Raw genomic sequence first — 14,263 nt, 5'->3', positions numbered from 1 at the left:
TCCAGAAGCTGTCATTCCTGCACTGCCCCCATAGAAACGCCCTACCCATCACATATTCCTTAAAACCTCTTCCAACACTTCAGCCTGCTTCTCAGACTTAGTAGTATCAGTTGCTCTGATATAAAGTGCTGGGAAAGTCTGGCTGAAGTGGGCGCTTACCAGAGAGTGAGTTTTGATGCAAAGCAGCATGAAGTGCCTGCAGCATGGACTCTTGGCTTGAGTTGGCCTTGGTGGACGCCGCCAGAGTCAGCCCTGCTGCAGTCACAGCCAGGCAGCCCTGGGGCTTTGAGGATCGGATCTGTGCTTTCGCCTGACTGCCCATGCTCTGGGCAGCGGATGGACTGAGCACATCTGCCTCAAGCACTTTGTTAGTTTTCCTTAATTCTCTGTTTTTGTTGCTCAGAAGGCCTTTCTACTCTACCCCTGGCAGTTGTGCCAGAGAACATGAATAGATCTGCTGTTATCACAACCTTTGAAAACTTCACTAGAGAACTGAAAAGAAAATACGAGGTAATGGTCCACAAACAATGAAAAGCTAGTTTGTTATGAGTTTAAAGTAACAGGTTCATATTATTCGTTAATACTGTTGTTACTTTTTGTGTGTAAAAGTGTTCCTGAGTCTTTTTGGGGAGGGAGATTTGTCTTAGCTGTGCTCACTGATTTTAGAGCCTTTGTGAGTTGTGGTTTGTATTTATAAGACACCTATTCTATGTCCATTTGCTACAATGGGACCAGGTGGACCTATGTGGAAATCAGGCTCATGGTTTGGTTTCACTGCTAGCCTTCTCAGACGCCTGAACTACCAAGAAACGATGATTTGGTCATATTGATAGACAAGGAGGAGGGGGGAGAAGGAAGCACGTGGGTAAGAGAGGTGTAGGGGACACAGTTAGGCTGTGGGTGGCTGGTCACCTGAGTGTGGCAAATCTTTGTGGTGGCACATATAGGCTGTCCCCAGACCTTATCTGCCAGATGAACTCAAGAACCATTTCATTCCCTTCATTTTTTGTCCTATTATTTGTATATCCCTAGAGTTATTTAATAGCAAATTTGAGAGAAATACCTTACCCTAACATACATTCATTTAACTAACTTGGAAAATCTCCAAAGTCTGATTTTCTGCAATACCAATGTAAGCTAGTTTATAATGGAAATTTGTACATGTTATTCAATATGTGTATCAATAGTATGAATGAAAGTTTTTCTGTTTTAGCTTCTTGTTCTTTATTGGTACTGACTCTGAGGTGATCCATGGGAGATGCAAAGCATGGCACCTTACCACAATTCTTGAGCAGTAATGTTTGCTGTGAATATTATGTGCTGTCAACAGTTTTTCATACAAAGCCTGCACTCAATTTATGTAGTTATGGTTAACCCAAATGTGATTATTTTGTTATTGTTGTTATGGTTTAGCTTAGGTACAGAAGAAGTGTACTTTACTCAAAATATGCAAAGCAAGCCCCGGGTTGCCTAGTAAAACTTTTAAACCAGATACATCAGTGCAGGTAAGTATTAGCTTTCAAAACAAGTTCATAAAAGGGGAGTCATTCACAAACATTTGTCTCATGACCACTGTGCTGGGGTCGTGAGGAGTTGAAGCTTGGGCAGCTGTGAGGTTTGACAGATTGCTTAAGCCATCCAGGTGTCTGGTTCTTCATTCATAAGATGAGGGGTTGGACTAAAGGTCCTTCTTAAGCCCTTTTATAGTCTACCATTGTATGATCCTAAAATATTGTTCTTAAAAATTCATAATCCAATTGTGAAGACAGGGCAAGCATGGCTATATATGTGACAAATGCTGGTTAAATTATATGTGGTTAAATTATGCTGGTTAAATTATATCCATACAGTAGGATATTATTCAGCCTTAAAAAGAATAAAATTCTGAGGCTACAACATAGATGAGAGCATTATGCTAAGTGAAATATACAAAAGGACAAGTATTGTATGATCCCATTTACATGAGGTGCCTAGAATAGGCAGATACATAGAGACAGAAGGTAGAATAGAGGTTAGCAGTGGTTGGGGGAGTGGGAAATGGCAAGTTATGGTTTAATGAATATGGAGTTTCTATTTGGGATGATGGGGAAGTTCTGGAAATGGATGGTGGTGATGGTTGCACAATATTGTGATTGTTCTTAATGCTACTGAATTGTACACTTAAAATAGTTAAAGGGGTAAATTTTATGTATATTTTGCCACAATAAAAAAACACTACACACTCATGCACACATGTGCAAACACACATACCCTATGACTATGTACTGTGTCTCCCTGAAAATAAGACCTAGCCGGACAATTTTACTGTAATATAAGATTGGGTCTTAGCTAACATAATATAAGACTGGGTCTTATATTAATTTTTGCTCCAAAAGACGCATTACAGCTGATTGTCCGGCTAGGTCTTGTTTTCGGGGAAACATGGTAGCAGGAAGTACAAAGGTGCCAAGACTTTAGAGAGATGTGAAGAACAAGAAATGTGAGTGGAGAGATGGGTTTCTGTAGTGATTAGAGTTAATCCAGAGTGTTGACAGTGAAGTGCTTCTGGAGTGAGGTTTTGGAAACAAAGATTTGAATGATACAGGGAGCATGAGAACAGGGATTGTCCCTATTGGAGAGAATGGCATGTAAATGAAGGAGGGAAGAAAGTGGTTGCAGGTTGGTTTGCTTGACTGAAATAGTAAGTTTCTTAGAGCAGAATACATAATGTGAATAGAAATTTATAATTTTTTCACACATTTATATATGCAATACCATTTGATTCTCAAAACAAGCCTGTGAAAGTCTTTGGACTTGTGGAACTTCCATAATCTCTTAGGGGGCAGGAATTCATCCATTTTTTCATTCAGCAAACGCACACTGAGCAGGAGTTCAGTGAGAACTGGCTTTAAGAGCGTCTTGGCTTCATGGAACGTTCAGCGTAATTGAGAAGACAGACAAAAAGCAAGCGAACAAATAAGCAGTTTGTATGGTGGTTAGACACAGAATAGTGACTGTTAGAAATTTCAGAACTAAAACAGAAATGGGGAAAAAAGTTTGTTAGGCCCTGTCAGCTTTCAGAGCCAGCTCAAGGCAAGAGAAAGTAGAAGGTAGGAAGCAGCAGGGAGCCATAGTTGGTGGCAGAGTGACTTCTAGCCCAGGTCTGGCCTTAGTCCCCTTCTCTGTGGAGTCATCTCTCCTTTGCTCTTCAAAGCGTGATCTGGAATACCAGCTTCCTCTGGGCTTCTGTCGAAAGGCTAAATCGAAGTGTGTGTAGTTTCAGGGGGTGAGGATGGGCAGGCAGTCAGGGGAGGGGAGAGAAGAGAGATATTATTCTTAAAACAAGAAATGTCTAGAGAAGAACATGAAGTATCCTTGCGAGATGAGGATTAATTGTCTTTTGTCACCTCCAAGCAATCTCAATGAAACTTTTTGCTTTTACATTGATCAGACTGAATAAACTAGAGCTGTTTAACAGTTTTGTTCTTCAAGAGCTGAGCAATCTTGAGAAGGATATTCTGGCTCTGAAACACCTTGAGAAGGATGCTCTGGTAAGTTCTTTTTGTTTAGCACTTTCTCTGTGATTTAAGAGAATCTGGTCCAGGGTAGGACGACTGATTACTACTTAAATACAACTTTTATTCAATTTTAGGAATTCTGGGGGAGACAGTCTGATGATCTGAAATCATTCTGTGATATGCAAGTGCTGAGGTATTTTTTTTTTATTATTAAATTTATTGGGGTGACAATTGTTAGTAAAATTACATAGATTTCAGGTGTACAATTCTGTATTACATCATCTATAAATCCCATTGTGTGTTCATCACCCAGAGTCAGTTCTCCTTCCATCACCATATATTCGATCCCCCTTACCCTCATCTCCCACCCCCCACCACCCGCCCCCCTTACCCTCTGGCAACCACTAAACTATTGTCTGTGTCTATGAGTTTCTGTTTCTCATTTGTTTGTCTTGTTCTTTTGTTGTTTTTGGTTTATATACCACATATCAGTGGAATCACATGGTTCTCTGCTTTTTCTGTCTGACTTGTTTCGCTCAGCATTACTCTCTCAAGATCCATCCATGTTGTCACAAATGTTCCTATATCATCTTTTCTTACTGCCGAATAGTATTCCATTGAGTATATATACCACAACTTCTTTATCCATTCATCTATTGAAGGACATTTTGGTTGTTTCCATGTCTTGGCCACCGTAAACAAAGCTGCAATGAACATTGGAGCACACGTGTCTTTATCTCTAAATGTTTTCAGATTTTTTGGGTAGATACCCAGGAGAGGGATTGCTGGGTCATATGGCAATTCTATTCGTAATTTTTTGAGGAACCTCCACACTGCCTTCCATAACGGCTGCACCAGTCTGCATTCCCACCAACAGTGTATGAGGGTTCCTTTTTCTCCACAGCCTCTCCAACATTTGTTATTATTTGTCTTGTTGATGATAGCCATTCTGACTGGGGTGAGGTGATATCTCATTGTGGTTTTGATTTGCATTTCTCTGATGATTAGTGATGTTGAGCATTTTTTCATATGTCTGTTTGCCATTTGTATGTCCTCTTTGGAGAAATGTCTCTTCAAGTCCTCTGCCCATTTTTCAAATTGGGTTGTTTGTTTTTTTGTTGTTGAGTTGCATGAGTTCCTTGTATATTCTGGATACTAGCCCCTTATCGGAGGCACTGTTTGCAAAAATCTTCTCCCATTCAGTTGGTGGCCTCTTTATTTTGTCAATGGTTTCTTTTGCTGTGCAGAAGCTTTTAAGTTTCATATAGTCCCATTCGTTTATTTTAGCTTTTACTTCCATTGCCTTTGGAGTCAAGTTCATAAAATGCTCTTTGAACCCAAGGTCCATAAGTTTAGTACCTATGTTTTCTTCTATGCAGTTTATTGTGTCAGAGGTATTTTTTTTTTAAAGTATTCTTTCTAGAAGTACCTTAGTTGAAGTATAAGTAATGCTTCAGCTAGAGTATGAGTGGTTGCTATTCATAAAACTTCATGGCTAAATATTTGCTTTCCAAACCAGCCACTTCTCTAGCACTCCCTAAGCGCAGAGTGTAGCTTAGGATATCAAACTAGAAGTGTGAATTTTGCAAAGCATAAACAGGATCATCCAAATGTCAGTGTTTTGATTCAAATTGTTTTATCTTTCAGCAATAGTTTAAATTAAAATGAGTAGATTTTGAGCCAAATATATAGACTTCTGAGTAAACAGTTGATTTTGAGTTATATGCTGTATTGTGTTCTTGATAGGCTATATTGTATATATATCCTATATGTATATATTTTAAATACACATCTATATATCAAACATCAAATGGGTTTATCTTACCTCACATTCCTTTCGCTGTGATTACTCTGAAGATTCTGAGACTGCGCTTCGATCTGCGTGGAATGCCGTGCCATTCTCTGGCGTGTGGGGAGTGGGGTAATGGAGAGGGGAGCCCTTCACTCCTCTGCTTCTGCCCTGGGAGAAATTGTGGTTTTCTTTCTTCCTGAACAATCAAAAGGAATCCCTGTATCAATTTGCATTGACTGAAGCTTTATTTACCAGTTGAGAATCAGCTTCTGTCACAGAAATTCAAGTCCAGTGGTTTCAGAAAGGATATTATTCTGATCCACCATATATTTCAAACAACACTTTCGAAATTTGAGTTATCCATCCTCTGTTACTCCGTTTAACACAATAATAATGACAGTATGAACTATAGATTTTCAAAATTCTTTCATACACACATCTCCCTCCCTGTACCTTATAAATGATTAGAGGGAAGAGGCTTTTAAAACCTCTTCACTGAATGCCTCAGGTGGTGAATGGTTCTCACACTTCTTGGAATTTTAAAATTGATTAAGGACTCCCAAAGAGCTTTTGCTTTATGGGTTATCTCTGTGAAAATTTTCCATACTAAAAATTGAGACCGAAATTTGAAACATATATTTATTTTAAAATAACCAATAAAACTGTACATATTGATATAAGTAAACATTTTTATGAAAAATAACCAGACTTCTCAAAACAAGAAACACGTGAGAAGAGTAGCGTTGTTTTATGTTTTTGCAAATCTCTTTAATGTCTGGCTTCATAGAAGACCGCTGCATTCTTATCTCTGCTTCTGAATTCAATCTGTTGTGATATCTCATGTCATGTAGCCTCTGTAAAACTCAACTGTATATTTGTGAGAGTAGGAGTTTAAAAAGTGAGAGAGTAAGACTTTAACAACATCTTAGTGTTGTTACCACTTAACAAAGTAAATTTTGATCTCACGGAACCTTAGGAAACTTAGTTTCCTTAGGGGTCCCCGAGGAAAGGAGGTCTCTTTGGGGTTCCAAAGGTTCACACTTTGAGAACTGCCAATGTAAAGCAACACTATAAAATACATTAGAGAAAATTATACCTCCTAGTTTTCTGAAACTTGGAGAAATCAATTATTTTGATTGAACCCCAGATTTTAGACAACTGTTGCTTCAGTTCATACAGATTACATCGTAGAGTATTAATTACCATTTGCATTCATCTCCCTTGATAACAGGCCCCTGTGTGAATTTGGAATACCTCAAAGAACAAAAATGGCTTCCAAATGTACATCTCTGAGGGTTTTGCCTTTTCTTTCCTCTTTTCCAAACACCTGAGGACACCACCGTGTGGCTTGCAGATGAGAGATGATGGTGATACCCTTAGCTCATGCTGAGTGCTGACTGGGGACCAGGCTCTGGACTAACCACTTGAAGCTCCTATAAAACTTAGAGAGGTTAATTAGCTTGGTTGAGGTCCAGGATCTGGATCTGGTCGGTATCCAGCGTCCGTCCTTTTGTCATGTTTGCCCGTCAGTGTTGGTTTTGCCTGTCACTGTTGGCTTTACATATTTTTCTAGGGAGATGAGAAGGACATTCCTTCAGACTAGATTACTTCAGACTAGATTCCTCAGACTAGTGTTACAAAAAGATTGGGAGTCGTTGATTTCAATGGTGATCATGAAATACCTCTGTATGTGTTGTGACGATGCATAAAGTAGAATCAAGTAAAATATTAATCTCTTACATTAATATCCTGGATTGGCCATTGACCATCCTCAGCTAACATCCGATAACATAACAGTCTATGAAATAACTATGGTATATGTATGTACATATATGTATATTTTTATTTTTCAATTGCCTAATGTGAATATAATGAGATGGACCAATTTCTTCCAGGCTTAATGCAAGTCAGCCTTCATGAGGAAAACCAAAGTCTGGTTTTATGATTGCATTCCTGGGGTAGGTATGAAGGTTTGCTTTGTTCAGTCGATATGAATTGGAGTGGGGAGAAGCAAGCACCAAAAGATATTCTAACACTGTCCATATTACAGCTCTTCCACGGAGCATCCTTCTCTGTCACAAATCTCCCATCCTAGCAATTATCCTTTTGGATCTGGATCATTCATTCAGTAAGCATTTCTAAGTGAGTGCTTGCTCTGCATCAAGTGCTGTGCTGAACATGGAAATACAATGGCTAACACACAGACATGCTCCCACCCCCATTAAAAATAAGTTCCCTGTAGGAAGACAGAAAAAAGACAAGTAAACAGAATAATTGCAAGTTTACTAAGTACTTTGAGGGATACTGATGAAATGCTTTGGCAGAGAGCAGTGGTGTGAAGTATCAGTTTCAGATAGGATGGTCATCAAAGGTCTCTAAAGAAGTGACATTTAAGGTGGAGTTTCAAGAATGAGAAGGAACTAGACTTGTGAACAGTTTAAAGAAACCTGATTGTGTGGGAGAGAACTTGACATCCTTGAGGAACTGAAACTTCTTGGATCATAGTGGTGTAAGGGGGACAGTTACTTGAAATGAAGTTGGGAGCATGGCTGACTCTCAGTTGCTCTTGGTGAGGAGTTTGGATTTTATACTAAGAGTGAAGGAAATGTGGATGGCTTTAGAGCAAAGGCAGTGTGGGTGAGGGTAATAGAATCTGATTTATATTTTAAGAAAGTCATTCTAGCTACTGTGTTGAGAATTGACTGGAGAAGTATAGAAGAGGAAAGCTCAGCTGGGGGCTCTGGAGATCATCAGAAGTGGGGGAACTCCAGATCCATTTTGGAGCTAGAATCAATAAATTACCAACAGATGGAAGGAAGCCATAGATAAAGGAAGGATAAATAAGGATGATTTGTAGGTTTCTGTCTTTCAGCAATTGAGTGGATGGTTTGCCAATTAGAGAAAGAGGGAAAACGTGGGGAGGGAGCAATGCATGGGTTAACAAATGTTCATTTGTTAACCTTTTAACTTTCAGATGTCTACATCAATCCAAGTTTTGATGAAAACCTAGAATAATGGACAGTTTTCCAGGAAAATACAATTTAACAAAAGAAACTCTTGAATAGATGAATAATTTAGGCAAATATTCATAGAAGAAATAAAATGGATAAAGAACTCCCCTACAAACGTGTATGATCCAGATTTTAGCACGGAGGAGCTCTACTGGTCCTTTAAAAAAGAATAACTTTAGTGCTACTGACTAAATAGTACTAAAGAATAATTTCAGTACTATTCCAGCACATAGAAGAATAAAAAATTCCCAACTTTTTTTTAATGAATCTACATTACAATACAAAAATCCAACAAAAATTGCACAGAGAACCATAGAACAATTTCAATTAAAATAACTAAGCCAAAATTCTAAGTCAAACATTGGCAAACATAACTTAGTGGCTTAATAAAGGAATAATACGTCATGATCAAGTGAGGTTTATTCCAGGAATATGAAGTTGGTTTGATATTAGGGAATCTATTGATACATTAATTACTAGGGAGAAAAGTCATTATAATTTTCTCCATATATTTCAAAAGGCATTTGAAAAAATTCTACATCTCTGTTTGAACCAAGTAAAATAGTAGATATTCTATAGTGAAAAACTAGATAGTCTTTGTTATGATAAATCTCAGTCCAAAAGCCATTATCATGCTTCATGGAGAAGCTAAATGCATCATTACTAAAATCAGGACCAATGGATGGGAAGACTCCATCATAACAAAAAGGTGTCAGTTTTAACTGACACTAATCCCACTCATGAGGGTTGCACTCTTCTGAGAGCACTATGTGATTATACCCCAAAGGTTCTGCTTCCTAATACCATCACATGGGAGGCCACGGATTCAGCATATGAATCTTTTTGGGGGGTGGGAGCACAAGCATTTTGTCTATAATGGGTCAGTCTCAGTGGGATCAGAAGCTATGACAGCACAGGAAGAAGAGCAGGTGTCTGGAAGGGCCAGGAAAATATGGTCAGAAAGTGGAATATTGAGACTCAAGATTTTGGAATTGGGAAGTCGGTGATGATGACAAAATCTGAGAGTGTGGCCGTGGTGACATAGAAAAAAAATGCTGTAGGAGGTGAGGCTTCGGAGAACTGAGAAGCCAGAGCCTGAAGATGGGTCCTTTGTGATGGATGGCGTTGCAATTACTAGTACCAAGGCTGACAGGAACTGAGTGAACATAGGGACCAGAACGGTGAACACCTAAGTCAGAGGGATGGTTTAATATCAGCAGGGAAGTTTCCACAGGAGAGGCAGTAATGGTCGGTGTGAGGCAGTAGGCAGCAAGGAGAATATCTACCTGCCTCTCCTCCTGGCTGGTAAGTAATAGGATAACAGAAAAAAAAGCTTTTAATTGAGAGAAAGTATCAGGGGAGGTGGAAGCCTCAGAAGTCAGCAACATTTTAGTTAAAAGAAGGAGGCAAGGAGGTGTTTTTTTCCAAGAGAAGGCTAAGGGTATTAGGGACTTGGCTGCTGACAGATTGAGTTGTAGGGCTTGGACAGGAAGACCTCGAGAGGGTGGGGAAAGGTGGTAGATTGAGGCAGACGAGATGTACCAGCAGCATCAGTAAGAATGTCAAAGATAATGGCTGTCTTTTGGTAGTTATTAAGGCAAAAACGGATTTGAAACTGAATGGGATTGACTTTGAGAGATTTTTAAAGGAGGACGTTTATAGAATTATCACTTGAGCCTCATACTCCTGGGATGGTCCAGCAGCTCATGGGGCTGCCACTCTGAGTTTTCCAGCAGTGTTGTGAGACCGACAGAGTAAATGAATATGGAATGTGTAGAACAACCACCAACTATTCTCTTCTTGCACACAGTCACTTTAAGGACAGCGACCCTTCCGCCCAGTTGGATTCTCTGAATTATTGTTTTGTTCATTCCCACAGCATTTAATAATGGGGCTTTTTATACAGATATCAACTCGAGATTTTCTTCAATTTAGAGGTCTGAACTAGATTGCCTAAGTAGGCCATATCCCAATACATTTTTATAAGAACGCAATTCCACTTACCTTAAAGAGTGTAGTAATTATTTAAAAAACCCAAGTATTTCATTTTATTTGAGAGTAAATGAAGTGGGTGATTTAAAAAAACTCCTTCAGTGTCCAAAATTGTGCTTTGTGATTTTTGACCCAGCAGTTCCACTTCTGGGAAATTATTTTAAAGATGGAAACTACACTGTGCATGGACACGTACAATGACATGTGTTACAAACAATTCTAATCAGGAGAGACTGGGAGGTGCCTAAAGGCCCAACTAGAGTTTGGTTAATAGGTTTATCCATTCATATGCTATCCCATGCAGCCATTAAAAAGAAAGATTTCGATTATATTAATTGACTTGGGAAGACATTTAACAGTGAGTAAAAATTAAATGCTTGTTTTTAAGCAGCAGAATCCCATTTGTTTTAAAAGGTGAGAATGAATATATTCATTATCTCAATAAATTGTTGAGTTGATTAGATGCTGGGGGTAGAACAATACCCAAGAGGTCCATGACCTCACAGTGTGCATTTTAGGATACACAGATGGTAAACAAGTAAACAGATAAGGATTCATGATAGGGGTTAGTGCTAAGGACGAAAGAAGTGTGAGGGACTCAGTGTGGAAGGAGGAGAGTCAAGTCAAACCTCTCTAAGGAAGTGACATTTGAGCTAAAACTTGAAGGATGAGATGGAGCCAGCAGTGAGGACAGTGGGGGGAAGAGCATTTCAGAGTGAATGGCCAAAACAGATGTCTGAGGCCATAAGCAGCTTAGAATGTTCCAGGAATTCAGTGAGGGCTAAACAAAAGGAGTGAGGGCAGAGCCCTAAAAGCTGAGGATGGGGGTGGGGTATGTGTGGTGGGGGTGTCACCTAGGCCTACGGGCCATGGTTAGGAAACTGGATTTTGTTCCAATTGCAGTGAAAGGGGTACTAGTACAGTACTGTTCTCAAGGGCCTTTGTGTGTGTGTAGGGTGGGGAGTGGGTGATGTGGGCAAGGGGAGACGGAGCTGGAAGGGTTGCTGATGGATTAGATGTGGTGGGGAGGGAAAAGGCAGGATTAAGGACAACTTCCAGGTTTGGAGCTTGAGTAACTTGGCAGAAATTGGTGTCGTTTAAGGAGAATAGTGAAGATTGGAAAAGGTCCAGTTTTATTGAGAGGGTGAGGGGGAGGATATAGGTAGGGTGTATGTGTTGGTGGTGGTTTGATTTGTGACGTACATTTGTTTTGTGATTTTAGCATCTGAATGGAGTTGTCATGTGGTTAACTGGCTATTTGAGACTGAAAGTCATGGCAGAGGGCTAAGCATAAGACTGGCTGAGTTGACTTAGGGACTACCGTGTTTCCCCGAAAATAAGACCTAGCTGGACCATCAGCTCTAATGCATCTTTTGGAGTAAAAATTAATATAAGACCCATTTTAATATAAGACCGGGTGTTATATAAGACCTGGTCTTATATAATATAATATAAGACCAGGTATAATATAATATAATATAATATAATATAATATAATATAATATAATACTGGGTCTTATATTAATTTTTGCTCCAAAAGACGCATTAGAGCTGATGATCTGGCTAGGTCTTATTTTTGGGGAAACACAGTAAGTATAGAAAGAAGTCCCAGGACAAAATCCAAGGTGTTGAAGTTAGGTGAGAGAGGGAAAACCCACAGAAGAGGATGAGAAAGAGTTGACCAATGAGGAAAGGAGGGGGTGGTGGTACAGAAGATGACTTTGTGTGTACATGTACATGTATATAGGAAGAGGTCAAGATTCTAGAAGGTACTCATCAAAATGTCAGCTGTGGTTATTTCTGTATGGTTACATTTTAGGTGAATTTACTTTCTAGGCTGTTCTGTAATTTTAGAATTTAGTCCAAGATATGAATTACTTTTGTGTAATAGACTCAAACAGCGTAACGTTTATAAAGAGTTAAATTCCCCCCACTCCCTAACCCTCCCTATTATCTATGATTCAAGGATAACGATCTCTTTACAGTTTAGTATACCATGTTTCCCTGAAAATAAGACCTAGCTGGACAATCAACTCTAGTGCATCTTTCGGAGCAAAAATTACTATAAGACCTGGTACGATATAAGACCCGGTCTTATATTATAGTAAAATAAGACCGGGTCTTATAGTAATTTTTGCTCCAAAAGACACATTAGAGCTGATTGTCCGGCTAGGGCTTATTTTCGGGGAAACACGGTATATTCTTCCAGACATTTTTGTCTATACTTACAAAAGAATGTATGCAAATGTCTATATAAGTATACATGTGTAAATTTTTAAGTAACATGAATGATGTACTAAATATTATTTATATTGTTCTTGCTTTGTTCTCTCAGCAACAAAAGATTCCTTTCCAAGTCAAAAATATGGATCTACTTATTTTGTAAATAACTGCAGAATATTCTAGTTTATAACTTATACATTTGATTCTCTACTGGTGAACATCCAGGTGATTTTAAATTATTTTTCCAAAGAAATCTGTGGTGAATACTCTTGTAAATTGTCTTCAAAGACTTTCATTATTGGAAAAAAAAGTAATATTTTCTTTTGGGGAAAAAAATAACAAATCTGCAAATCAAATAGTCCTGAAAGAGGATATGGAAAAAAGACTAATCTAGGCTGAGTATTAGACAAATTCCTAGACCTAACAGAGAATTAGATCAAATGTGAATTAACTGTATATGTTACAGTGAATCACGTATAACAGAAATCCAATTCCACCCCACCCCCCACCCCCCAAGCAGCCGCCAAGGGGGAAATTATCCAGGGTTGGTTTCAGTAACTTTAAGTAGTCATTAAAGACCCAAGATTTTTAGCTCCCTGCTCTGCCTCCTTCCTGTGGCTTGGGGCTTTATAGTCACAGATTTCTGCCCTAACCCTAAGCATCTCTTCTGCACTCCAGGAAGGCCGAAGGGGTGGGCTAAAGATACGAATCTGCCCCTTCCTTCAACCCCCCTTTTTTTCTAAATGAGGGAAACAGTTTTCATGGAAGCCCTAACCAAGAGATATTTCTCCATCTTATTGGCATGAACTGGGTCACAAGGCCTTTTCTAGTTGAAAGGGAATTTGGGGAGGTGAGAATTTAACAGCATGTTACTGCCTTCCCAAAAAGTGGGGTTCTGTAGATAAAGAAGAAAGGGAGAATAGATGTTGGGTAGGTTACTGGTAATATCTGTCCTACCTGAATCAAATTACATGTGCTGAACACAGAAAAAATTGGAGCAATAGCTTAAATTGCACAGGTTGCCGTTCTTCTCCATGAGAATACACCCTAATGTTTGCATTGGGCTGGGAGAATCTGGCCCCTCACTGATATCAGCTCCTACCTACCTCTTGTTTTATGAGCGTCGAATTGGGCTGAATGCCAGGCTGGTTATTGACAACATGCATTTTTCATACAGCGTGCCCCCAAAAGTCAGCCCAGCCACTTCATCCAGTATTCTACTCAAGAAATAGCTAGTTTTCCTCCACCTCTGGAGGAAAAAAAAATAACCTACTGTGTTATATAGACTGTTGAGAGCTGGCACTTTTAACAGATTTCTGAGGGAGATTCTGACTCTAGCTGATTTTTACCCAGTACACTGACTTTAGCTCCCAGCGGCCACGCAAGATCCAAGTTCAATGAATGCCTGAGTTAGGGACGTAGCTGATGAAAAGCAGTGACATCCATATTGACTCACTGACTTCTGAGGGACCAAGAGGAGGATAGTTCAGGCTGGACTAATCGCGGTTCTCTTTTTCCCTTTCCACCAGCCTGAACTGCCTGAAGAAGAAAAAGATGACCCAGGCCACACAAATGGTGCTTTAGTGCTCTGTGGTTTTCATTTCACTCCACTTCAAACAGAATCCCTGAGAATTCCTGAGGTGGAACAGAAACTGAACCAAACAGAACAGAATAGAATATGTTGGTAGTTTGCAGTTGTGTTATTGTTCATTTGTTCACAAAAGTTAAGCTTTTGTATTAAAATATGG

General features: G+C 39.3%; 1 protein-coding gene across 1 annotated transcript in view; it reads left to right on the top strand.

Annotated features, from left to right (window-relative positions):
- SYCP2L (synaptonemal complex protein 2 like) overlaps positions 1–14,263 on the top strand; it is a 77,859-nt gene extending 63,596 nt beyond the window's left edge. Inside the window, exons 25-30 of the mRNA XM_074337065.1 lie at positions 404–510; positions 1,414–1,505; positions 3,431–3,530; positions 3,632–3,690; positions 7,185–7,247; positions 14,045–14,263. Coding sequence (XP_074193166.1) covers positions 404–510; positions 1,414–1,505; positions 3,431–3,530; positions 3,632–3,690; positions 7,185–7,209 — 383 coding nt within the window. The 3' untranslated portion in view covers positions 7,210–7,247; positions 14,045–14,263. The remainder of the gene's footprint in view (positions 1–403; positions 511–1,413; positions 1,506–3,430; positions 3,531–3,631; positions 3,691–7,184; positions 7,248–14,044) is intronic.

The sequence above is a fragment of the Rhinolophus sinicus genome, linkage group LG06 (genome assembly GCF_036562045.2).
Source record: "Rhinolophus sinicus isolate RSC01 linkage group LG06, ASM3656204v1, whole genome shotgun sequence".
NCBI lineage: Eukaryota > Metazoa > Chordata > Mammalia > Chiroptera > Rhinolophidae > Rhinolophus > Rhinolophus sinicus.
The sequence above is the reverse complement of the archived record's forward strand: the minus strand, read 5'-3'. Positions and strand labels throughout refer to the sequence as shown.